Here is a 27,744-nt window from a genome sequence, read left to right as displayed (position 1 = left end):
AGGCTGGGTGGGGTGACTGCTCTCGCCCTTCGCTACACCGGTTCCTTGTAGAAACCTACTGTCGTGGCAAATGGCCTGTCTCAGTGGAGAGCCTGTGTGTTGCCCTGAGTGCAAACAGGCACTGCCACTCACCTGTGTTTCAGTAGCAGGGCCCTCAGGACATTGGCCCGGTCCTCCGCTTTGATCTGGTCTGAGATGATCATCTGCTCCACCACCTGGTGGGCGATCCCTGGCAGGGTCTTCTGATCCAGGTCCAGGAGGACCGCCCCTGGCAGCACAGAACACAAGACATCAGGCTGGGTCTCAGACACAACACTGTCAGACTGTGCACAGTGTCCACAGGTTATGGCAGCAAATAAACACACAGCATGTCCGTTATATCAGTCAATCAATCGGTACGTGTGTCCTCTTGACTGCACAGACACATGTTGCTGTGTGACAGTTGATTGACAGGCTGACATTAAGCTAAAAATACATAGCCTCTCAGCTCCTTCCCCTGGCTTGTCCAACTGTCCCATCTGTCTCCTTTATAGCTCTGTCTCTATGTAGTCACTCTCTCCTCTCTCCTCTTCCTCCTGCTCTCTCTACAATACCTTCACTTCTCTTCCTCTGAAATGGGAATCCTTATGGATGGAAAGTGTATACATTTTTATATTTTAGTTTATTGTATTTGTTGTGGGTTTCTTTTTTCTTACCAAATTCTTACAATTTTGTTTTTGTTTGTTTGTTTGGGTAAAGCGCAATATCTGTTTAAATATGCTATTTTGAATTTTGTCTATTTTACTTATATTTTGTGTATATTGTAGTTCTTTCTCTTATACTTTAAAGTCTCGACATGGCGTTCTCACACTCTGTCTCTCTTTCTCTCCCTCCCTCCCTCATTCTCACTCTCTCTCTCCCTACCTCTTTTGTCCCTCTCTCTCTCTCATACTCTATCCCTCCCTCCCATGTTCCCTCTCTCACCCCACCCCTCCTTCTCTCTTTATCTCTCCCTGCCTCTCTTTCTCCCTCCCCCTCCCTCTCTCTCTCCCTCCCTCTTCCTCTCCCTCTCTCTCTCTGTCTCTCTCCCTCCTTTAATCCCTCTCTCTCTCCCTGCCTCTCTTTCTTTCTCCCTCCCCCTCCCTCTCTCTCTCCCTCCCTCCCTCTTACCGTGGGAGATGGTCTTGCGCAGCTCCAGCAGGCTGCGGAAGCTGAGGGAGGCCACGTGTGGCTTGCCCCAGCGGTCCGTCTCCTCCTCCACATCCTCCTCAAACTTGATCCAGCGAGCCGTCTCCCGCCACTGCATCTCCTGGTTCTTATCCATGATCAGCTCGTTCAGCTCCACGAACACCTGGGAAACGCACACACGCGCACACACACACACACACACATACAAGAAGGAGGAAAGGCACAAAGCAAAATCGAAAGAGAGAGGGAGAGGAAGGTAGGGAGAGAGATAGAAGGGAAGAGACAGATATGGCGGTCAGGCCACAGAGGGACCATGCAGTACATGCACTGATCTTGGCACCTTGAACCATGTAATTATCTGTTACCTACTGAACACTAGCCCTCCATTACACACCTACTACTGGTCAATGAGCATGGTTTCATGTTCTCTCAGTTTCATGTTAAAGAGTATTTTAAAACCTATTTGTTTCCAGGGCATCATAAAAGGTAAAGCAAACCTGAGCACAATGAAAGGCTTCTATAAGAGGAGAGCACAGGCTCTAAGTGCTTAATTATGCACACAAACATAAACTAAAGACACACCATATTTCCACGTGTGCAATATTAAAGACATTAATTCACTGATAAGCTCAACCTGAGAAACATTAGTATTATTGGTGTCGAAAATGCAAACATTATTTAGCCCCGAAGACTCCAGCGTCAGAGTGATCCATCTGGGAAAAGTACAAACTCTTGTCTCTCACGCATTGCAAAGGTGGGCCCCTGACATTTCCCAGAACGCACTGGGACACACCCCACTCCACGACACTGGACACTAATTAGATTTCTGAATTACTATCAGGTCACTGACTTCTTGACCCTTCTTTGTAAAGGTTTTTCGTCACTGCATAATTCCTCTGACCCCTGTCTAAACCTGGAAAGCAGACAGCTCTGCGGTTGCTTACCTGTTTTCTGTTCTGCTCGAACAAATTACCAAATTAACTTGCAAGCGTCTATTGCATACATTCGGCTCTCACAAAATCATTTCATTTTTTAAGCCAGAAGGGATTTTCAATTTTGGTCAAAAGTGCTCAGGTGTTGAATTAGTAAGATGCATCAAAATGCAATTAAACAATTAATCCCACATATTATGGTGTGTTAGTTTATGTGAACACACCTGCACACATATGAATACACTCAGAAACGGACAAATTAAATAAACAAGACGGAACATACCAAATGGCTTAATTAACCCACAACCACACATTTCTCGTAAGTCAATACAACACCGCAGATATTTGTACAGGGAATCTGTGAAACTCCACGACAACAACAGCTGACCCAACTACAGGCAGGTTCTTGAAAGATCCCCAGCAGATGCTGAATTATTAACTGCCAGGCAGAAGCATGACCGACAAGCACAAAGGTGTGCTGTCAACATCCCCACACACCTGCATGCACCCAGCACTGGAGACCCGTCCTCTCCATTAGCCCCCGATGGGTAACGAGCCATTGCCGTGCCCTAAAAGTCTAGTGCGATATAAGTGTTGTGCTGAGGTCACACAGGCGTGGAGTTAGCGTGCGCGCTAAGTCAGGTGGGAAACGGCAGACCACACACTCACACAACGGCAGACGCACAACCCTTCGCAGTCTGTCCGTCCGGGCCGTGCCGGACCCGGCAGCCTCACCTTCTGGTGCTGGGCCAGGCGGCCGGTAAAATCCAGCAGGACCATGGCGCGGGCCCGGGAAAACCGAGGACGTGGTACCGGCGGCTGGAGCAGCGAGAAGCGATGCAGGGGGTCGGACGCTGCTGCCGTCTCTGAGAGACCGGGCTCACGCCCCCCGCTCTCACACCCTCACACATATACACACCGCCCCCCCCTCCCCTGCCTCCACCCCCCTCCACCTGAGAGGAACCTGGCGTTCACCTCGCCGCCACGTTAATAAAACATGACTCACTGATTGAGACCCCTCTCCGGCTCCCGGGTGTCGGGTTACCTGTGCTTTCCTTTCTTCGCTGTGTGAAAGGTAAGAAGTCCTTCATTCATTTTTAACCGCGCTCTCTCGCTCTTTTGCCTCCTTCTAAAGGACAGGGGCATGCGCGGGATGCCAAAACAGGGGAAGACAGCGAAAACATTTTGGTTTTCTGTCTTCGTAACAATTAAATTTGCTGAGAATTCACTGGTAGGATTTTACTCAACACACTTCTGGTTGCCAGATCTGGTGAGTCAGTGTTCCATAGGAAAGGCCAGTGGACCTGTCCACTCTTACCACCCCATTTGTAAGTCCAACATCTTCCACACACATAGTCACCTATGGACAATACCCATGTCTTGAGTGTGCTATACCATATAACGTCCTCACAATGTTACCATGATACTGCACCAATGCGACATTAATGCTAGAACTATACAGAAATCTTAACTAACTGGATCTACAATTACAACTGTGACCCACCCAAGAATCTGTGAACAGTTACCAGTGATTCCTGAGCTCTCAGATGCACCTGCCTTGCTGGGTCACTGCCAAAGGCACTGCGGCACACCTCACACGTACAGTTCAGTGTCAGGACTGGGCTCCTGAGCATGGCCCCCTGCTGGACAGCGGGCGCATTGCTCCCTCACCTCGTGCGGCGTGCGGTCCAGTTTCCGGCTGCGGCTGCTAGGCTCCTTGTGGTCCTTGCTGATGTGCACCACCTGGCTCTTGGCGCTCTTCCTGACCAGGTGACGGCGCACGCCGGGGACATCCTCGAAACGGTGACCTGCAAGAGATGGGGGGGAGGGATGAGCATGAGGACCGGATGCAAGCCAAACTCTGTCCCCCACATTTGCACAGAGTCAGGCACCCATGCAGTGGAAAGAGTCTAAAAGGTCTTCAGCTGCAATGAATATTGTAATGATTGAAGAACATGGATAAGGGACTATGAGTGGGAGTCCCTGGTACAGGTAGGGACTGTATGAGACATTGGAAAGGACCCACAACAAATACAAAGACATAAGTATATTTGTGAAATGGAGAAATGCTTTGGGTATTTCCTTTAAAACTAATTCAACTTTTCTTAACTGCTTTTGACAAGGGAATAGCCCTGGGCTAGCACTAACAGTAACACTATGTGACTTTCTCTGTTTAGAAACCAAGGCTGTGAGTGAAGTAATCAAAAGTTCACGGAGCAGAGAAGGTGCAAAAAGAATGGAAACTACAACTATTCTTTCAGATAACGTTTCCAGCCTTTTGTACCTTTTTAACAATTTAAGCCATTCTGACATATGAACAAATATTCGACCCACCCTCCCGTGCCAGTTGGCAGGGACTAACGAGTGAGGTTCTGGCGGGTTTGATTGATTGAGCTGGACCACCCTGTCAGGAGAAGCCACGCCCTTCCTCAGGAGAGGTCAGGTGTGCCCATGCTGCTGCATCCCACCCCTGCCTTAGCCATGACCTCATCCCGCAGATCGAATCTCGGCCAATCCGGTCGAAGGAGCGGGCTCCCTGGCTTTTGTTCCTCTCCTCCCGGCGCGGGGAATTGCATTTCAAGCTTGGCCGAGCACCGAGGGCACTTGGGTGGCTTTTTGAGAAGGGACGGGTGGGAAAAGCAGATAAGCCAGAGGATGACCTCTCTCGGAGTTAAGGTTAAACATCGTGTTCGGAAGGGGAGCAACGCAGGACTGCGTGCGAGTCCCAATCCCAGCTCTCTTCGCATGAGCTTTCGGGAGAGGGGCGATGACAGACGGGACAGCTTTTCGCACGGACGCCTTGCAGCTCTGAGCCCAGGCTGGAATGATCCAGTTCTACAGCTGCCTCGGGTCAGCTCCTGAGGGAGGCCTCTGCAAATGCATTACAGCACACAGTGCCCCCGGACACTAACCCTGGACCAGTTTCACACAAATGGCTCACTGGCCTCTCTGGCCATCTTCTGACACAGACTGAAGACCCACCTGGTCAGACTGCATATTGGTTCCACCTCAATCTCCTCCCCCTAACACCTGCTACTTGTATTACTAGCTGTTTATTGTAGGTGTAATATCGCAATGTGTTTTGGACCCTGGGATCTAGTGGCTTTGATGTATGGTAGTATACTTGGCTTCCCTTGTCTAGTCAGGTTGCACAAGTTAACATGTGGTAGGGCTTGAATAGGGTTATGCTCACACACTGGTCTGGGAGTGTTGTCAATCTGGTCTAACACTGTTAGTCATTCAACTTGAATGCATACACTTCTGTTCTTTTGTGCTGGAAGTCACTGTGGATAAGACCGTCTATTAAATTTATGTAATGTAATCTAATGTAATGTAAAACGGTTAAGCTGGGCAGATCCTAAATCATTGCTTGGGGCACCCTTTTATTCTATTCACACCACTTCAATACAGTCTCAAGTACGTAAGACTTCAACCCCATTGCAGTACATTGGCAGCCTGGAGGAATCTGTACGTCAATGCAGGAAGAAGCATACAAAGAATTAAAACTACTGATTGGTCTTTCTCCTGACAGGTGCAGGTTCTCAGAGGCTCATACTGAGCCAGGGCCATTATATCCCTTCACCCAAAATCTCAGTTCTGAATCTTGACAGATACATCATTAATACAGCCATTTTGCCAGAGTTAGGTCAAACGCAAAGAAACTATGATTCAAAACAAATGACTCTTCGGGGCCTGGGACCTACACGTCAGCCTAACCCAATCAGTCATGTTTGGCACGGTGAACATTCTGGCCATTTTTGTCCCGGATCAACAACTAACAGCTGTTAGCTCAAGGTGCCACAAAATCATCAGTGGGGCAGGCAAATATTTACAGCGGTGCAGCCAGCGAGGAACAACATTACGATCAGGGTTAGTTAACAAAGTAATGTTATCCTTTCCTTCTGCTAATGCATAAGAATGCCATTAAGAGATAGAGTTTGAGAGCAGTGAAGCGGCTCATCTTCACACAGCAAATCCAATTCCGGCAAGTCAGGCAGGGATCTCTGCAGTGAGACTGCAGCACGCCTCCTTACCTTTCTTGCTCATCATCTTCCATTTTCGAGCATGGCAGTTGTGGTTGAGTTCCATCGCGTCAGATTAAAATCACCACCCACAAGATTCACAGCTCCGTGTACAGCTGGTCTTCAGGCAGAGGGTGAGCACAGGACAATATCATGCCATGACAAGTTTGTGAATGTGGCCATGCGGATGTGCAAAGGCTGCCGTGTAATAAATCCAGCCAATCTTCCTTGGCTTCAGCCTACAGCATCAACGTGGCTCTGTTCAGTAAGTGCCACAGAGAGTGTGGAAAAGTAGAGCAAACCCTGTAGACCTCTAGGAGCTTTTGAACCAACTTTTCTTAAGTTTTGTTGAAAGACAGCATCTTGGAAATAGCTTTATGCCACCCAAAAGGGTTTGAGGAATGGCTGACTGAGTCCATAAGCGATGAGGCCCCAGTCGAGATCCATGGAAGGGACATCAGTGATGCTCAAAATGGAGGACTCTTCTGTTACCAGTCGCCATGGTGAAAAAATCTGATGAAGCATCCTGTTGCTATGAGTTCAGTGAAGACATGTAATGACCGCGTTCACAAGCTGTCAGAACGAATCACATTTGCATGTACCAAAAATCCTGAATGTCCGCCTCCTGTTCAGTTTACGCCGTTTTTCGCACAGCTGTTCCATAAATGGATCGTGAAGCAGAACTGGTGGCAAACTCCGGCACCCTCTCCTGAACCTTGCGTGTCACAGCTCCTCCGCGACTGCAGCACGGTCCTCTGCGGACACACGGTTCGTACCGGCAGCTGAGCGTCGAGCCGCGGCGCCAGCCCATCCTCGCTCGCGTCATCATCTTCACGTGCTGGGAGCGGGTTTGGACGGTGCAGAGAGGACCGTGCGATTCCTGACCCGGGCCTGACCCCACGGGGCCCGAACCCGTCCGACTCCATTAGGGAGCGGAGGTGGTAATGACCGCAAGACGAACAAAAGGAGAAGAGAAATCTAATAATTCCTGTTGTTGAGCGCCAGCCAGCTTCCAAGCTATTTTCCCAGGCTTCTTCGGATTGCGCAACTTCGGAGGGAACAAAAGGAGAATATAAGATAAATCCTGATCTTAATGTTGTTCATCTCTGGCACTATCCTGAACCCTGGGGAGAAGGTTAGCCCCCTGCCCATAACAGGCAGATGCAGAGAAAGCAGCTCCATACAGGACGCAATGTTACAAGGGCTCTCCAAAAGAAGTCCATACAGTCTCATAGCACACCCTGAATCACTGTAGTGGTTAAAGCTTGAACAGTGATGTACCTAAAAACAAACTTTCACTATCACACAATTTTCAATTTAACCTATAATAATGTGTATATAATTAATTAAATCAAACAAATAAACAGATATTACAATACAAAATGGTCTTGAATAGATGTTTGTTTGTAATGTACAGTATATGTTTTACCCGGTTTAAATGAATTAATCAGAAATTAAATTATTATAGCACAAACAAGAAGTGTTCTTGAAAAGTTTCCAATGCTTTTTTTTGAAAGGGCTTCTGGTGTCTGTCCTCTAAAGAACTGTGGTGAGGCTGTGCTTCTGTTTAATTGATTTTGCTTTTGCAATGCTTTAGAGACAAATCCATCACAATTTTACTACTTTGCATGACCAAACCACTCACGCTACTTCACTTGCACATTGCAACTAACAAATGTCAGCACGGTAAAGTTTTACATGAGTACAACTTTCTCAATCAGCCACCGGTTGACTTGGGCGTGGTTCCAGGGCGTTCAGCTGACGGCAGTGCAGGAACGGGTAATCGAATTACCCTCGCCTGTCTGCTTCACTCCCCGGTTAGGGGCCGGTTTGGGCCGGGAAGGGCCGGCCCCCTTTGCGTAACAGGAGGCCACTGCCAAGAACCCCTGCTGACACGGGGGGTACCCGGACGTCACAGAACAGCAGCGTCCCACTGGTCACAAGACACCAACTCCCAAAAAACGAGGAGCGGTGAGAAACACCTCGTCACAGGCACCCCCTATCCCCCTTTCGTCCCCGCTACCATCAAAGCATTCCCACCTCCGCTCCAATTAAAACCATGGGTGTGCAGCATTGATCTAATCTCTTAACTCTGTAGAGTTACAAAGTAATACAATAGGAGCCCTTGATTCACTGCCTGGCGTCTGTGCAAAGCTCCAGGGGTAGGGGACATTAAGTTGATGGAAGTTAATTAAAAAACGCAACTTTAAAAGTTCAGCCGGCACTGAAGCAAGGGGACATTTTTAGGCCCCAGGAGCTCAGCTTCGTAGTCCAAAACACATCAATCTCACGACGGACACACAGGTAGCCCTCATTAAAACACCGGCGCACCGACGCGGCCGAAAGCCATTCGCACATACATGTAATGACCGGTACTCACTTGAGCCTCGTGTCCGTCTCAACTCCCAAGCCAATTCTCGAAGATGTATCTGCAGATGTGTCCTTTGCCTTTATGCTCCTTAGACTGAGCAATGCCTTGCGTGTGTCAAAGCAACCTTTTGTTCTGCCGGGTTCAAATGAGCGGCACGAAAACAACTGCATGCGAGCACCAGGCAAACAAAAGAGAGGCGGAAAAGTACAGTTGTGGGCAGCTTTGACCCTCTTTCAAAAGGCTGAAATTCCTACAAAATGTATTGCGTGGATAAGAGGGAAGGAAAGATTGCATACGATAAGAGCAAATGCAGTTCGAGAAAGGTCCGTCCTTTCTGCAAGATAGAAAATGAAGGCGTCATTTTCTATGCCTTGGTAAAACATGGTCTAAAAACAAAATTTACAAAGTTTGCAAATTTGGGCCTAACTTTACATAAATAAAACTGGATTAATTGTTGAGTGATGGCTATTTTTAACAGGTAAAACATACTTTTGAAGGCGGTGACTGCAGTGCTTTGACTTCATTTCTAAGAAGCCCCTCTAAAAAGACTCCACCACAGGACCTTGTTGTGTATGTAGTTTTGCTTAAATTTCCAAACAGTATGTTGGGAACAGATATTGTCACCACCCCCCCCAGATACTCATTTTTGATGCCAGGACAGCCTTGTGGTATGATGTCACAGGAACATGCCCTTTCTGTCACATGCTCCACCTTCCCAACTTCTAATGAATAAAGTGTTGCTATAGACTAAGGTAAATTATGAAGGTAACTGTGATTATAACGCAAGTAAAGTAGTGGCAATTACTGGGAGACAGTAGCAGTTGATATTGTAGGTATGCATTTTAGATAATTTTTTTTTTATTCGCAAGTAGCCATGAGCCTCTTTATAAAATGTTGCGTGAGACAGTGGTGGCGGTGACGTTACCCCCTCTATGTGTTCGAGTTTCAGTGTGTTTGAGTGTCTGTGTCACAGTCAATGTGTGTGTGTTACAGTATGTGTGTGTGTGTGTGTGTGTGTGTGTCTGTGTGTGTGTGTGTGTGTGTGAGTGTGTGTGTGTATGTTACTGTGTGTGTCAGTGTGAGAGCGTGTATGTATATGTGTATTAAAGCGTGTGTGTGTGTGTGTGTGTGTGTGTGTGTGTGAGACAGTGTGAGAGCATGTATGTATATGTGTATTAAAGCATGTGTGTGTGGGTGTGTGTGTGTGTGTGTGTCAGTGTGAGAGCGTGTATGTATATGTGTATTAAAGCCTGTGTGTGCGTGTGTGTGTGTGTGTGTGTGTGTGTGTGTGTCACAGTGTGAGAGTGTGTGTGTTACTGCATACGTGAGTGACGTCACTCACTCTTGATCCCGTCCAGGTCGGCGGAGGCCAGCGTCTGCGCCTCGCTCTCGTCGGTGGGGATGCGCTGGTACTTGGCCTGCTCAGCGCCCGTCATGTTGCCGGTGCGGCGGCGCTCCTGCAGGTCGTAGCTGCGCCCCGCGGGGCCGGGCTTGGTGGAGGAGGAGGCGGAGCCGCGGGTGGGCGGGGAGGCGGAGTCCGGGGAGCGGGGCGAGGCGGGAGCCACCTGTGCCGGGCTGGAAACGCCGTTGCTGCCTTTGTGGTGGGACAGCACCGAGTCCTGCTCGCTGCGGGGAGAGGGCGGAGACACTCAGAAACTGGCCTGTGATTGGGTCAAACGCTCTTCTGCTGTTGTCTCTGACTGGACCGAATGCCAATAATAGCTAAATGATAATAATGTAATTTAATGTACATTACATTATTGGCATTTAGCAGATGCTCTTATCCAGAGCGACTTACATCAATTACAGTTTTTTACAATGCAATCCATTTATACAGCTGATTATTTACTGAGGCAATTGTGGGGTAAGTACCAACAGCAGTGCCACCATGGGGAATCAAACCAGCAACCTTTCGGTTACGAGTCCTACTCCTTAACCACTACGTTACACTGCCGGACTGTCACCCTAAGATCCCAATATTCCAGTATATGTCACTGTGTATTGTCATATAAGTGGAACTGTGCCTGTAACCACCGGGTCAGCCACTGGCACAGAAACTCCAATCAACAGATTCACTGAAAGAGGAACGTCGTGATTACAGAACACTTGATCTGTACTTTGTTACTTCTTCCAGAGGTCCCTGCTTCAGTTTGGCATTATGGGTAGCAGGTCACTGTGACAGTGAAGCTCTGTACTTGACTAAAGACCTCAGAGACCGTTCTTACATCCCTAGAATGTTACAGTATTTTCAACCTCCAGACTGTCATGCCTTCCAATCCCAAACAAGCTCAACATTCTCTGCTTCACAGAGCACATAAATATTCTCAATTACATGCACACAGCCCACGTATATGCTGAAAATGTCATTACTCTTACAGTAATTTAAAATCTTATCTTGGCATTTTTGTAGGTTTTGATAAATAAATCCCTTAAACCTGCACATAATATGATCATTTTAGAATCTCATTGTAAGCAGTCATCCTGAATAATCACTGAGTGGCTGACTTACAAATTTTAAATTACACAATCATTGAGTTTTTTCTCTGCAGAGATATTAACAATATGGCAAGATACTACCTGAACCTACCGGAGCAATTTCCCCAGAAGCTTACAGTCACAAGCCCAGAATGTTGAAGATTGCAACACTACTGTTTAAGGTACCCCGAGTAACTCCAATAGAAACTGAAGGGCATCCAATGTGGAAATATCTCTTTCAATGACCCTGTCATTGCTTTTAAACTTCCTCCAGTCTGACGTCTTGGGGAGGTCTTTTGCCGTTTACAAGGGGCTTAAATTTGAATACCAGGAGGTACTGTTTAGTCAGCCGGGAAGCCAAAACAAGTGCCCAGTCTAAACAGGATATCAAGCTCTTCTCTCTCCGAAGGAGAATACTCAGAAGTGCCCAAGTGACAAACTCGAGAGAGTGACCTCAAAGACTGGCCCTGTCCGTGCTGCCTTTCTCCTGTCCGTGCGCCGGCTAATCCCGCCGCACCGCTCGACTTCACCCGCTGCCCTGCCGTACTGTGCTTCCTAAGCACATTTCTTCCGTGAAGTCAACCACGTCTGCTACAGGGGCATCACGCCAAGCGGTGGTGCGCGAGCACGACCGTCCCCGGGGCCGAACACAAGCCGCCAACGGGCTCAACGCAAACTGCTTCGCCGAGCGAGCGATTCTCAGAACTGCAGCGGTCTGTTCAAACCCGCCACCTTCTTTCCCGAGCACCTGAGCTACGGTACTCACGTGACAGAGTCTTATGCCCTCCGGAGGTTTGCTTCAGCAAGTCTCAGATGACACTGTGACGACCAAAACCAGACCTGGAAATGTCGTGACGCGACTCGCTATAATCCAGTCTGTCGTGTACCACTCGAACAGGGTTATTACTCAGACCTGTGGGAATCAGGGCTGAGTAATCTTCCGCACTCAGAGATGGAGAGGTGGAGAGGAGAGGGAGAGGAGAGGCGATGAAAGCGATGGGGGAAAAATAGGAAGAGGTATATATAGATGTATACGTGAGGGGTAGTTATCTGTCTTGTGGCAGCCTGAGAGACAGTTAGAGAGATGACGATGAGGGAGGTAGATGGAGGGATATAAAGAAAGAGTATTGCCTGTGGAGACAGTGAATTACAGCCCAGGGGAGCCAGCCTCCTGCGGGCTCTCAGGATACCTGGCGCATGGCAACGGAGCCGGCTGAAAAATAAGCCTGTGCAGCCTTGCCGTGACATTTAAACAATGCGGGTGGCATTATTACAACATCGCCGTGACGTTATGATGACGTTTTGAGACGGCCGGGGTACAAAGGGTCATGAGCAGACCAGGGGTTAGAGCGTGGTGGGGGCAGGGGGGCTGGGGGCAGGGGTTGCTACTCACTCTGTGGGCGTGGCATCTTCTGTGAGGGAGGTGCTCCTGCCCAGGGCTGACTCGGGCACAATGTCCAGCCGGCGGGGGGGTGTGCGGGTACCGGACTTACTGGCTGAGGAGGAGGAGTGGTCATCTTCTGAAACAAAGAACTGGGGAAGGGCGGGGGAGTGGGGTGGCGGGGGAAGGGTACGAGGTGGGGTAAGGGGGAGGAGTATGAGGAAATATGACGCAAACAAGTTGTTTTCTGTGGTTCCACCTCAACAGGAGGTCAAGAGGACCATACAGGGCAAATCCAATCAGTTTCCAGCAAACAGGACCGTAAATCTAAAACACATCTCTCGTCATGGAACACCACCCTTTGTTCATGGAGGATTTGTTTGAGACAAATCTCTGAAGGCTGGATTCTAATCATGCCCTTTGGTGTTGACTAATGCACCCTCCCCTGGGAATGTCACAAAGTATTACATAACTGGGTCTGGTTATTAGCCTATGGAATTGTACACCAACTGCATATGGAAAGATTTCATCAATGTAATTCACAGGTACATTGTTCTTCTAAGCGTTAATTAGTCAAAACAAAAATCACATGGCTGCAGATCAGGTTTCAGTGTCATATTGATGTAACTCAAAGCGTGTTTAATAAATGAAGGCCTTGATTAAATATGAATAGAACACAACCAGAACAGAACGGGAAGTTTTATGGTTGTAAACTTTATGGCCATTGTGGAAAGCTCATCAGCAAGCTAACATCCTTCACCAACAATTAGCTTGCAGCAATTATCCTCAGGTTTTTGTAATTCTCATAATACAAATCAGTCTTTTATACTGCTTGTATAGATTTCCATTTGTTTTTGTTAGTCCCAGTCTATGTCACTGCTGGTCATCATAATGGTCATACAAACCAGTTTCAGTAGTTTTTCTTTAGCATTACTGGTGTCCATTGGTGCTGTCCCAGTGTACATCTGTACACCTGCCCTGGTGCTTTGCATTTTTATGTGAAGGTGCATATCAATTATATTCCATATATAATATATATGATGCAGCTGCAGGCAAAATTTGGGCTGTATGTGATTCTCGTAGAACATAATGTCCACCTCTGTAAGGGCTTATTGTGTCTCATTAACTGGGTTGCTGGAGTTCATATGTGCGAGAAGCTAGAGGTCATGTTTCAGTGCTTAGGCAGTGATAATTCCGAGCAGACCCGGTGATCATAACGCCGTGTGGATCAAACTGTTATAGTGAGCACAGTGAAAGGAGTGACCTGTCCAGATGATTTAAAGATCAATGAAATCTAAGCTGCATCCCAACACAAGAACCCAGGCGGGTGCACCAAGCCCAGTTGACATGGAAGAGTGAACTCACTGTAGTGACGGGTTGTCATGGAGACTGCCTGGATTAGCCTTTGATGCAGCGTCATTATTAATGTGTCAGAATGTGTTAATGGCATTACGTGTTCCATAATAATCATGCCTGCTGGCACCCTGCCCCGCAGGTGAACTCTAAATCTCAGTGGTGCTTGAGGCATTTCGGTGTCAGTGCCATGCGGTGAATCTCAGCAAGCTTCAATGGGAGTTTCGGAGCGTTAATGTCAGTCAGGCTTTTAAGGGTCCACACGTGTGTGTGTGTGTGTGTGTGTGTGTGTGTGTTTCTGTACCGTGTGGGTCTCTGAGTCTGCCTGAGTGTGTGTGAATCTCAGCGCATGTGTGGCTGGGTCTGACCCAAAGCATGTGGATGCCAGGGTTAAATGTGTTTTAGTGCATATCATTTTTAGAGTGCATTGTGTGTGAGCCTCTGTGTGTTCGAGCTTCAAAATGTTTTGAGTGTCTATGTCACAGTCAGTGTGTGTGTGTTACAGTATGTGAGTGTGTGTTTGTGTGTGTGTGTGTGTGTGTCTGTGTGTGACAGTGTGTGTCACCGTGCGAGTACATGTAGGTGTGTCACAGTGTGAGAGTGTGTGTGTGTGTATGTGTATTACAGTATGAGTGTGAGTGTGTGTGTGTTACAGTGTGTGTCACTGTGTGAGTACATGTAGGTGTGTCAGTGTGAGTGTGTGTGTGTGTGTAGGTGTGTTACAGTGTGAGAGCGTGTATGTGTGCATTGCAGTACAAGTGTGGGTATATGTGTGTGTTACAGCGTGCGCATATCTGAGCCGACTGTACCTGCACTTCCCCGGTGTGAGTGTCAGTGTCGGTGTCCGGGGTGGGCGTTGTTTGACCCTCCCCGTCGTGCTGGCTGCAGGATTCTTCCTCCCCTTCCTCGTCCTCCTCGTCCTCCTCGATGGTGGGGGCGCCGCTGCCTGCGGAGCCCCTCCTCCGGCCCCCACCCCTCTTCTTCTTGCTGCTCTTCTTCTTGCGCCCGTCCGGGGGGAGGTGCTTGGACAGGGGCTGGTGGATGTGGTGAGAGGACTGCCGATGATCTGGAAGGAAGAGCAGTGGCTACATTACCTAAACATGGCCCTTTAAGATCATAACAAGTGGACAGGATAACCAATATATTAAAAATATGTACTGCTGTTTTGGTACCCTGCAACATATTTCTGCTTTACATTTATATATGTTAAATGTATTTGAAATGTATCTTGCGTTGAAATGACATATTTCTCAATATCGATCCATATATTTAATTTTTGTATGGGAATTTGTGGAGTTCCCCTTTTTGGATTAATTTTTTTGTTCACCCTGACTGTTGGAATCACAATTTGTAAAAACGTGTTAAGATCACCTAACCATGGCACCCTCTACACTCACTCAAGAGCACTGAAGGGAGATGAGTGCAACGATGCACCTTCCATCAGGCAATACGCTCAAATAAAGCATCTCTACCGACTGAAACACTCACAAGCTGTGGGGTGTCCCTTTAAGCCTGAATATAGAGCCAACAGCTGTTTGTAAAGCTTAACCTACCCAACAAGTCAGCACTGAGACAGTGCTGTGACAAATCAAACAAGACTGAAAGTATTTGAGTACAGCTTCCTCTGTTTTACTGTATATAAACATAATATTAATACTACTAATAATAATAATAACAGTGCAGTGTAGTCATTACATTTACTTGTTAAACAGACTGCAGTTTCCAGGCTCAGTACAGAGAGCAGACTAATACACTGAGCATTCACTTTGTGTGCTGAGCTATTGCATCAGTGCTGATGAAGACATTGATCAGTTCTGTTTAAAAAAGCAGTACAGAGCTGTCCCTCAGTGGACACCCCTCCCTGCCCCCTGCCCCCTGCCCCCACCCCCCCGGGTGAGCATGCTCACACTTAATGTCCTCCTCATTGTAGATGCGGTGCTGCTCGTCCGGGACCCGTGGTGCAGGGTGCAGGATCTGCTGAAAGCGTTCCACGCCGAGGGCCTTGTTCAGGTCCTGCTCCTCTTCCTCATCGCGCCTGGCGCTGCGGGGGGGCGGAGCTGTCGGCTCAGGCTTGGGGGGGGGTGCAGAAAAAGGGAGGTTAACTCATCTGGAGAGGGAGAGAGGTACATGACAGAGCTCTGGCAGCGGACAGGAAGCAGAAAAGGGGGTTAGCGCCCACTCAGCTGGAGTCAGATGAACAAACGGGCTGCTCACTGGCTTTATGGAAGGAAAAAGTTTTAGTCACACATTCAAATGAGAGCTGTCACAACACCAAGAAACCACACGATCAATCTGTACGCGAAAAGCGAAAAGTACTTGAAGTTTAATGTGAGGCACAGATGACACAGAAATGGTTATGTTTGGGTGGGTACTGTTAATGAGAGGCCCCAGTATGAATAGGACAACAGAACGGGGTCACTGCACCTTTGCATTTTCACTGCAATTTATTCGTTAAAAGGGGGTGTGCTGCACCTATGTGGGAGGCTGTGTCCGTGCAGCGAATCTGAGAAATGGCAGCAAGGCAAAACAAGGTCTAGTGGCCCAAAATCTCTTTCATGAGGGCCTGGTGTGAAAGTGGCCTGATTTTATGACAGAGATTCATACACTGTTCACTTAAGAAAGGGTTGTTTTTTTTCCCCAAAATTAAGTTTGCTTGGTTTCAGACCATGCAAATTTAATTGAAGTTTAATGCCCTGTCGAGTGAGTTCCAGTTAATTTATCTGCTTGTCATGACATGACAGAATCCTACTGGTTTCATAAACAAGGGCGGTCTCTGGAACGGACATCAATTTGAATACAGTTTTCATGCTGCATTATTAAGTAACTTTTCCTGCTACTCAGAGCTTTTACTCACTTACCCACTGCTGAAGGAACATTAAAATTACAGGCATGGTAATGTTTAATACTCTGCATGACACCTTGGATATGGACATCTGCCTAATATATGATAATAAGGCAGTGAAAGGCTATTGTGTCTGTTTGTGAAAAATACTGTACTCCTGGAATTATTTGTACAATGACAGCTGAATCTTTGAATCTTCCACATAACATATAAGTCTGTGGGTGTTTGTGTGTCTTTACTACAAAATCTGCCCAGTTTATGACATTTGGTATTTGGAATATTGTAAATGCTATAATGAGCCCAAAGGAATTCCATAATAAGCCTGCTGCAAATGTATGCTTTTTCAACTAGTGGCTACAATTACATTTCAGAGGTTTTGCAAATAGCTTCAACCAAACATGACTTCTATTACTACCAAACGGTCATAACATAAAAAAGAGCCTGAAATGTGCCCTCAAATCATGCATCACCAAACACAAACACTAGAGGGCATCACAGCCAAGGTTAATTCCAGAGGAGCCTGGTCCATGCCTACAGTCTGATAACTAATTCAGTGTAGATCTGAGACATTTATAAGATTGACTGAATTTTCCCTTCTTCCATATCCAGCCTTATCTGATTTAAACACAACAGCAAAAGTTCCTCAGATCATTAAATCCGTAAACAGGCAATTCATCAACCCACGTTTTGGTGTGCACCAAATTCCTGTACAGGTTGTCTAAAGATACTCTCCAGCAAGACATGGGGCCAACTGCTGAGAGTGGTATTTTATGATGGGAACCACCTCTTGGCCCTGCGGTCAGTCTAGAACTTTTGTTTGTTTTCGGAAGAAGCCCCTCCGCTGTCTTCCAGGTAAAGCCGACATCACCACAGACCCCACCACCTAGCACAGGCTGTAACCGAAACCACGGCCCCTGCTGGGCGCATTTATCTGCACCTGTTATTGCTGGTGGTTACCACAGCGCTGCCAGGCTTGGCATTGTGGGACGCTCGGCAAGACATCGTAGCACTTTCCATTCCGTTACTGACCCCGGGTGAAAAGGTGAGTGGAAAACACGGTGTACCACACCCTTCAGAGAAATTCGCTTCTTTCAATAAACAAGAGCTACAATTTTCCAGGAGTTGGCTCTGTGGGTTATCACTTTCTCCTCAGGAATCCCCCTCGACAACCGCCGCCAGTGGATGAATCATTTGACATAGACAAACATTGCATCCTTCTGAGAAAACGAACTCGAACTGTCGTAAGGGTACTTCAGCAGCTGCAGTGCTTCATTTTTTCATATTACATTTTGCTTGGTAGATGCTCTCATCCTGAGTGATTTACATACAACAGCAAACAATTTTTACAAGACATCCACTTATGCAGCTGGATACTGGATGGATTAAGTGGCTTGCTCAAGAGGACACCAAAAGTGCACCAACCTGGGAATCGAACCAGCAGCCTTTTGGGTCTGGAGCCGTGCTCCTTAGAACTACACCGTACTGCTGCTCTTGCTGATCAAACCTGAACATGGATCGCCACTTGTGTCATCACCAGTGAAGACTCCAAATGCAGACCTGTATGAACCTGACAAAACCAGAATGACCCTTGAAATAACAAATGGCCCCACAGTGGAACAGGATAAAATAAGAACGTAGAGGAAAAACGGTCCTGGCAATGACAATCAGAGGTTGCGTATTAATCACCTCGTTAATTTACAATGAAAGCGATGTAAGCAACACTCACCCAATGATTTGCAAGCCAGCGGAAAACACCCTACCAAGACATTCTGAAGGAAATTCAAATGGTGAAAGATTTCGAGAAGATGTTCCTACACAAATTTCTCGGTAACTTGTAAATCTGCGCTGTTGGTTCTTAGTAAATGTACCCTCTTAGGTATTCTTCTTGGAACCCTATGAGCTATGAGCACAAACCACGTGCAAAGGGAAAAAGTGCGCACAAAGCAATAAAATGTTCGCACAAGAGGGTTATGGAGGACCTGTGAAGTACCTGAACCTCCTCCTTTCCCCTCCCCCAGTCCTGCTGTTGCCATGAGCCCTATAACCCAAGCCCAGCCCTTCTTCCCAAAAAGCCATACCACGTTAAATGTATTAGTGAAAGTCATAGTGGAATGGCTTTGTGCTTTTGATTCGATCTGTAGAAAATGGCAATCAAGGCAATCCCTCATTCAGCAATGAAGGCAGGATTTGAACACTGGGACTGGACCTTGTTTGAACTGTATCACAGTGCACTCCTCCTAGACTCTAAAGAGGGACTGACAGCTGTGTGAGAGCTTTGGCTCACCCCTCAGCAGGGTCGGTGAAGATCGCCAGGTGTGTCACCTTCAGAGGTGTGACCATCACGTTCTCCATGCTCCTCTGTCCCCACCTGGCCACGTTCCCTCTTCCGCAGTGGTAGCAGAGGGCCATGCGGGGCTTAAAATGGGATACCAGGAGGGTGCCAACTGTGTGCGGGTACCCAGGTCACCCGTACGCATGCCAGTGTCTGTGCCTGTGTCACAGGCCAGCTGTGTCACACTATGCTCTTCAACACCTGCAGGGCACCCTGTCCCCTCACCTGATCGGGCACGGTTGGGTTAGTCTTGTAACGCACTGGTTCAACCCCCTATCTTCACAGCTGCCTTCTGAATGGACTTTGACCCTGTTAAATAGCTACAGTTTGCCTCTCACACACACTGAAGCACAGCCAGACTTTGGATAGACTGCAAGCATACATATAGCCCACCACAGGAGCTTAGCGTTTTCCATATGTAAATATTGACAGAGGTTCTATTTCTCTCTGTCTTTACCAAGGGCCATATAGATAACGTTTATGCTGTTAGTTCTCAGATGGTTTAAGCAACAGCAGAGATACATATTATCTGAAAAGGGAGTTCTCTTTCTCATGGTGTCCATTTCCAGCAACACACCTTTGAGGTCATCCTGTCCTGTAAAATGTTAATTAGGATTTATAGAAAAGTAATGTAGACTAAAGGTCTAAAATTAGAAAAGTATTTGGGTGTTTTTTGTTTTTTTTTGCTGTATGTGCAGATTCCACAAGTTAAAGGTCAACTCAGACCCTTCACTGAAAAAAAAAAAATCAATATTAACTACTATCATTACGTGACTAAGAATCAGGACCTGACAAACCAAGTCCTCACCAAATTAATGGAGCTTGCAGGGCAGAGAAACACATGGTGTGCCCAGCCGAACACTTTCCGTGAATTAAACATGTCCCAGAAAACAGCTCGTGTCCTTCACTGATTTTCTCAGAAAACGAAGGAACAGACTTTGAATCCACCTCTTGCTGACCACTGAGGAAGAATCCGCACTGGAACCTGGCGAAGGTCAGCCGTTTCGCAATCCATGTACACACCCTCACCTCCCACTAGATAAAGACACGCTTTCATACACCAACACGCACCACACTCCACTCCCTACCATTCAGAACTACCAACCTTGGTCATTATATGATGAAGATAATACAGAAATATGCACTGTTCAGCTCTGTACTGAATCCCTGCTGTTGTTTTTCTTTTCCAGTGATCCTCTTTTGACGGCCTATTTATAAAGGGTGGAATGAAATACTGTCCACACCCTCTGTCCTTCCCCATCTATCCCCATAGAACGGAGCGGTATCGGGTTACACCCCTCACACAAGCCGCCTCTTTCGACCGGGATTGGGTGCATTTCTGAAAGGCAAATGCCGCTGCAGACGCCGCCAGTGCGATCTCACCGCGCAGCGCTACATCATCTGAACGGGAACACCGAAGAGGGGTCATTGCCGCTGTTGCCACTTTGTCCGTCTCAAGCATTTCTCGCTTTCGAGGTGCCTCCCTCTTTCAGGGATCCTGCTCTCCGCTCTTGCCACCACTTTCCTCTGAACTGAACTCTCATCCCTCTCGTCCTTCTCTTTCTCCCCCCCCCCCGCTTCCCTCCCTCGCTTTGCGTGCTCACTCCCTCCTCCTCCTCCTCATCCTCCCGCTCCCCCGGCTGCGGGCTCCCGTTCCCTCCTCCGGATCTTCCCTTCCCTCCTTCCCCCCGCCGTCCACATCAGCAGCGGGGCTGGCGCCAGGCCCGGAGGCTCGGCCTAGCGGAGAGGGCCCGGGAGAAGCCTGCCAGCGCAGGGCGTGCAGCGCTACAGAAAGGAGCTCCAGTCAGGCAGAGGCGTGAGCCTGGAGGCGGCTGCAGTCCGCAAGCACAGCCCCCCTGCTGGCAGAGGCCATGAGGAGAGTTTCCACGGGGGCTGTAGCACCCCTACACATATTAATGGCAGCCCTCTGCACCTACACAGCCACGATTTCACAGGGGGTGAAGTCCAGACAGGATTATATAACTCACAGATGAGAGCACACAGGCACTGGCTGCAGGATTTGGCAATGCTGGTTTTAGTCACCGACCTTCATTCCCAATCACTTACCCTCTGGTAAGTGATTCAGCACAGTCACAACAACATCGCCTTTTCCATTTACGGGTGTGGACTTTCAAACAGCCCACGGTGACCCCGATTTTACCCCGCAGGGGTGTCTCCGCAGAGCCTTGCTTAACACAGCGGCTGCGCCTTGTTGGAGTGTACCAACAATGAAGCGGAACAGACTGCGGTACAGCGTCTTCCCCCCTGAGCGTTCAGCTGATTCCCAGCGACAGGCCGGCCGCAAGCGAGCGCCAGGATCGATGCGGTTATGAAAAGGCTTTCAATCGGAGCACTCAGCTCCATCAAACCCCGCTCAAGCATCACCTCCAAGCACACCCGCAAGCATTCACGCTTCCCAGTCACAAGTGGGGTTTCATTACGGGGCAACTCGAGTCTGAGCAATGAGACACAGGTAGCCAACCTCTATTTACAGTGACCGAACGGGAGCAGAGTTAATACAGAGCTACACTACAGATGCGTTTCCACAGCCTCCCATTGCTAAGGCTTGATTGAACTTTTAATGACATACTGACCTAACACAGTATGTGTTTTTTTTGTTCCAGAACTTTCTGATTCACAAGGTTAGTTTGAGCTGTTAATGATATACTGAACAGAGACTGACAATTACTAACCTACCAGGTGAGTGCCACGTCTGCCTCAGTTAGGCAGTCCAACTACATTTGGATATGCTCAACTGGTAAGCAAGGCTACCTAGATGATGTCCTTAAGTACTTTTTGGAAAATGCTTTGTTGGACATGCGTTTGTGCTGACATAAATACATAAATGAGGGTATTTCTTTAACATGCTTCTGTCCACCAATGCCTTCACAGTCTCACAATAAAGATTATGGTATTCAAGCTCCATTATATAAGCTTGCACAAGTGTCTACAGGTGATGTCAACATGAGATCGGTTTACAAGTAACAGCTTATATCAAATTACAAAGGGAAGATATTGAGACCTTCATGGAACATAAGTTTCGCCATACATCAATTCCTGTGTACTATCAAACCAGGTGGCACAGAGAAATGAATAGGACGGCAGAATATCAGATATGACGGGTTAGTATGAGAGGTGAGACACACGAATGCACGCACATAAACATACATGGACATGTGTATGCACACGCACACACGCTCTTGCATGCATACACACTCATGCAGACTCATATGCACACACCGTATGCACACACAGACAGGAAATTAAAAGATACTGCCTTCACTCTGGAAGAAACCAAGGAAGCACAGAGAGACACAGATAAGAAAAAGGTCCATATCACAGCTAAGGAAATTAATGTAAATGAAAGCCTACAGCTTCCAGGTGACCACAGGGCTTTCAGGCAGAACAGCTGGAACGCTAGAGTCAACAATACTTCTAAAGACCACGTTTGGGAATGTGGCAAACATTTAAAAAATGCCTGAATTCTGATAAAATTCACCAAAGGATCCTGCTCAAAAATACATACTACAACCACGTTATTCTAAATTGAAAGTGACTAAGAACAGCCACGGACTGAGAGACATGATCAGCAGTTAGCACATCTAACCTGGCATGCCAGACAAACATGCCAAAATGTGAGCTGGATGAATGAGTGCCGTGGAAAAGGTACAGTTACACATGGAAGGAGAGGAGGCAGGTTCTGCCCAGAAACAATGGAGCCGCACAATTCATCATAATTACAGCCTCGGGTTCCCACTGTTCATCAGCATCTGACATATTTAATTTGCAAGGTTTAATATTAAAGTAAACCTTAGGGGGATTATGCTGAGGTCCTCAAAGTTAATTGAAAGTAAGTATCACCATACATCAGAGGTGGCAAAATACGTCATCGGGACACGCTCTAATTGGTGGATCACTCGGTGCCCACAGCAAGCTGGAAATCACAAACCGATTGCTGGTCGCTTGACTATGTCAGCCAATCTGTCTCTTGACCCATCACCTTCTTTCGTCCGATGATGAGTCTGGCCCTCAGACCACACCACGCTACAGTTGACGCCACATCGGCCTTTATATATAGAGTCCTGAGGTCTTTTCAGAATCATCCATACACAGTATTGAGCAGAATATGTTGGAATGATATGTGATAACATGCAACATATGAGCAAAACAGAGATGTTAATGTAATCCGATACATTTGGATTGATTCAGCGCTCCCACTGCCCAGTGCGTTGACTGGATTCCAACAGGGACCAGACTGTTCTTCTCCAAGCCACCCAGCCTTGGCAATCAGGTGTTCCGTGATGCAATATTCTGATCCATATCAAACAGTTGATCTGGTTTCTGAAATATCAGCCCCTAAAGGGTGCCCATCTCCATTGGACCAACTATGGAGGACAAATACAAGATCCATCTCCAGTGGATCAATTCCACCAGATAAACTCCACAGCAAACTCACAGTTAATTGTCCAAGGACTTACTTATGGTTCACACTTGAGGTATGGGGCATTTTGTGGGTCCCCTTTTCCTGAATCTGATTGGTTATGACTGATCCCTTAACCAATCAAACTCAGGAAAAAATGGGATACGTGCCAGCCACTCACCTTGCTCACGAGCGAAGAACAAACAAGTCACAGATCTGTCATTCTGACACTATTGGAATCTCCAGCGGATGCAATTCAAGGGCCGCTTTCCTCCGAGTTGCGCACACGGGAGCCAGCAGCCTTACCATCTTGGCCTGGACCGTGCACGAAGTGCGAACGTGCCCAACCCGGAAACAGGCGCTGGCTGGAAAATTCCCTCCCCGCTCTGCTCAAACACACAAGCACTTTCCTCCCCTTCAGAGGGCCTTCCCGGCAACTCTCTGGCTGACCTGAGGAGCAAACAACTCAGGGACACCATGACCTGAGGTGGATTTCTCAGGACAAACACACACCTGCACTCACACCTGCAGAGGAACAAACTGTCCAGGGAGAAGTTGCTACAAGTGTCTTGGACCAGGTGAGAGAAGAATAACAAACCCTTTCAAATGCTATGCTGCCTTAATGTTTCAGAACTGGGCCATGAGCTTTGCAATCACATTCTCCATTACTTCCATACCAGGCATCTCTGTAGTCTCCATAATGAAAATGAATAGCCAGCTAAAATGTGAGTCTGCTGAAGGTCTTCTAAACAATAGATGGTGCTAGTTAACAGAGTACAAAAAAAATGGAGAAACTTCAAAATATTACTTGCTGAAATATATGAAGTTTAGATTGCGTGGTACAGACAGGCAGAGGAGTCATTTCAAACAGCTTGCTGCGGGAAGGGGCAGTGTGCTTGTTTGTGTCTGACTCACTCCTGGTATATTATTAAACAGCACAGCAATGACAACGGCACTCCCAGGGCTGAAAACACTGTCTCCTGCCATGCGCCTGGCTCCAAAAACCCACCGCGCGTGCATACAGGTGCACTGAGGCACACATTCACACAGCCTGCTCTTCATCTGCATATCAGCAGCCCTGTGTGTCAGCCTCTATCTCATCCTCTGTGGCTCTAAATCAGACTCACAAAACCTGGGAGGAAAACAACTCACCAGATTCATCCCCCCATTTTGTGGTCTACTCTTCATGTCTTGTATTGTGTATTTTCATACATACATTTTAAAGGAAGTCTGCTTGAAGGGAGCCAATATGGTGCCACTTTCACATATGGTGGCACTAGGTTTCTTTCTAAAAAGCACTTGCTCATGTTACAAGAAATGGCTTTAGAAAAAACAAAACCATACTGAATTAAGTAATTAAATGAGCTGTTTCCGAACAATAAAGTTTCAAAATTTGATACGGGACCAAAGGCATTCCATGTGTTACCTCTCTGAATAAGTGGTCAGGAGCTCAGCTTTCACGGCCACTCACCTTTATATTGTACAGGAAGTCCATCGGGCTTCAGCCAGCCTGACAGTCCCGTTCAGAAACAAGGAAGCAGGGAGGAAGCTGCCGTCAGCTTGCGTTTGGGGGAAAAAAAAGTCCAAAATGGCAGACTGAGCAGTTTCTTTGCGGTCTTGTCAAACTTTCGGAGGAAAAAAAAAAATCGGGTCTCGTATCTAGCCTCTGGTCTCTTGTCACATGACCAAAGCGGTCCCTCGAGACAGGAAGTGGAGATTGTCCAATATCGCAACGCTTCTAAATCTCTTTACTGCCCGAAGTCCCACACACACCCGCACCGCACAACGCTGGCATGCTCCCCTCTCCTACACACACACATGCGCGCGATCACTCAGGCAGGGATAATGATTAACTCCTGTAAGCAGCAGTTTATCCAGACAGAACGACCAGCAGCAGCCCCAGCGTAGCCATAAACACACTTATCTCACATTGATTTCTGTCGCCAGTGCAATGCATCTATACCTGTGCCACTGCACTAAAAGCCATTATGCTGTAAAGCTGTAGCTGAATTATCAAGCCATATATTTCCTTCAGCTATATCAGCTATAATTTGATGTGTAATCGGAGCCATATTAAGATTTGGGAGGTCTTTCTTCAATAGGTACAGGTGAGTTTGAGTCTTTGGGCCTCAGTAACAGTTTTGCCGTAGAGCCAAATCAAACTGAATGCATTCTGATTTTGCCTTCAAGGCCAATGCTTGTAAAAGAAATGCACAAAGATTCTATCTGTAAGGGATGTACTGACTGGATGTACTCACAGCAGGTCACAGAACAAGTCCCCTACACTTCATAGAACCCAGGGTTGAAAGGACGACAGCTTAAAACGCATCAGGGGTGGTTCTGAAATGAAATTCTGTATGAAAGTGAGAGTGCTCGCTTAGATACACCAAGCTTTTACCCTTGCCAGTGGACTTCCACTCCTCTTAGCAGCACTGCTGAGAGAGTTCAGCCTTCAAAAGTCAAGCCGGCAGGTACTCAGTGGTCTGTAAGCTGTGTTATTTAGCAGCAGTGTGGTGGAGCAGCAGTGTAGCGTAGTGGTAAAGAGCATGGCTAGTAACTGAAAGGTTGCTGGTTCAATTCCTTGCTGGGGCACTGCTGTTGTTCCCTTGGGCAAGGTACTTAAACCAGAATTGCCTCAGTAAATATCCAGCTGTATAAATGGATAACACTGTAACCTATGTAAGTCACTCTGGATAAGAGCATCTGCTAAATGACAATTACATTACAATATATAATGCAATCTAATATGTGTAAGCCTTGTATGCGATGTCGACTTTGCATGCATGTGTTTGGCATGTCCAAAAAATAAACTTTCCCTGGGGTTCATTTTCATACAGTTACATTTCATTAAAAACACAATTTCAGTGTCTGATTCAAATCACATGTTAAGCGATAACTGTAACGTAAGCTACTCACCATTTTTCAGAGACAGGCCAAGCTGCCATTTCTTGGCTTCAGATGGTGGATAAATAGACTGTTTCACAAATCTTTACAATGAGTTTTACGTACTGAGAAAGTGTACTTTCTATCGATTATTGGGCTATTGATAACCTGTATTGATAACCTCCTGCTTATTGATAGGTCCTCTAGCTACCTCAACACCTCAATGTGGTGTCCAAAGATCAACAGAAGTAGTGATGAAGAGTTCAGACTGATTCATTCCAGTGCTGAAATGACATACACACAGATGCACATTGGGTACAACTGCTTTCATAACACTGAAGTTAAAATCCAGGGGTGGCAATGAGTTTGGATTTTCCTTACCTATGAGGAGTTCCTACTTCTGTCACTGTGCTAAACTTAACAAGTTAACTTGTGGTAGGGCTTGAACAGTGTTACACTCACACTCACTGGTCTGCGAGTGTTGTTAGCCTGACACTGTTGCTCATTCAAGTTGAATGAACACACGCCTTGTTCTGTTGTGCTGGAAGTCGCTCTGGATGAGAGTGTCTGCTACATGAATGTAATGTAATGCAATGTCCACATCCAGAAAAGGCCTCCGATCCACTGCAGTGGGGAATACCCCCTTCTGTGACCTATGGATGTTTTTCTTTGGTATGACTGCATGGAGCCCAGTCTAACCCAGTGCCGCTGAAGCGTTATCAATGGCAACCCAACAAGTCCGAGCCAAGTCTTATCTCAGCCTTATCACACTGACAGAGATATCATTTCATAACTACACATCACCTAGGTGTACTAAAATGTGTGTTTTGTACAAATGTAAACATGGAAACATTATAATAGTTTACATTTCTTTTACCTTACTTTTGACACTATATTAAACGGCACAATAAGTCATTTTTATTTTTGTTCAAAAAGCAAGCATTTCAACCATTTCCTCCTTGTGGCAGCATACACCCACTTCTGAAGAACTAGCAATAAACTTGATATTGCTGTCTGAATGGATGTTACTTGCCAAACAGTAGCAGTGAGCTGTGTAGCTGTTCTATACCATGACATTGGGCTACAAGAGAGGCTGCTGGGCTTCCCATCCCCAAGTTCTTCCTTCAGCCCTAATATTACAAACTATTCAAAAATGGTCCCACTGCTGCAGCCAATGGCCCGTTGCCTTGTTCCCGCCCACCTATCATGACAGGCCATCTAGTGAGCGACAGTTAGGGAGGAGTTTGCTCCACCACTCCTCTCCGTGGCCAGCGGTCACAGGGCGTTTTGGCCGCATGACCGGGCAGTGTGTCCTCCTTGGCAGGGTATCAGAGGCCATTGTTTCCCACAGCTTTTTAAACCCTCCCCCTGAGCCCTGAGATCAAAACAGCAAAACAAGAACAAAAAAAAAGCGCCACTCCCACGCCTCCCAAACGCCGCTGACGTTGCCGCTGCCCTCGCCTTCCCTTTCCACCCGCTTTGTCGGCGCGGGTCAAATCTGGTTCTAATAAATCTGAGCAGGAACGCGGGCACCGTACCGCCACGCATCACACCAAACTGGAAGGA

The 27,744-nt window shown here is 47.2% G+C and overlaps 1 protein-coding gene across 1 annotated transcript in view; it reads right to left on the bottom strand.

Moving 5' to 3' along the window:
- Positions 1 to 27,744, bottom strand: part of slc4a2a (solute carrier family 4 member 2a) — an 84,097-nt gene that overhangs the window by 7,451 nt on the left and 48,902 nt on the right. Inside the window, exons 4-10 of the mRNA XM_036518662.1 lie at positions 15,609 to 15,771; positions 14,511 to 14,767; positions 12,361 to 12,500; positions 9,835 to 10,118; positions 3,771 to 3,907; positions 1,150 to 1,330; positions 133 to 268 (exon numbers count right to left, since the gene is read on the bottom strand). Coding sequence (XP_036374555.1) covers positions 133 to 268; positions 1,150 to 1,330; positions 3,771 to 3,907; positions 9,835 to 10,118; positions 12,361 to 12,500; positions 14,511 to 14,767; positions 15,609 to 15,771 — 1,298 coding nt within the window. The remainder of the gene's footprint in view (positions 1 to 132; positions 269 to 1,149; positions 1,331 to 3,770; positions 3,908 to 9,834; positions 10,119 to 12,360; positions 12,501 to 14,510; positions 14,768 to 15,608; positions 15,772 to 27,744) is intronic.

Source organism: Megalops cyprinoides, chromosome 24 (genome assembly GCF_013368585.1).
Source record: "Megalops cyprinoides isolate fMegCyp1 chromosome 24, fMegCyp1.pri, whole genome shotgun sequence".
In the NCBI taxonomy this organism is placed as follows: Eukaryota; Metazoa; Chordata; class Actinopteri; order Elopiformes; family Megalopidae; genus Megalops; species Megalops cyprinoides.
This window is presented reverse-complemented; position numbering and strand designations above follow the sequence as displayed.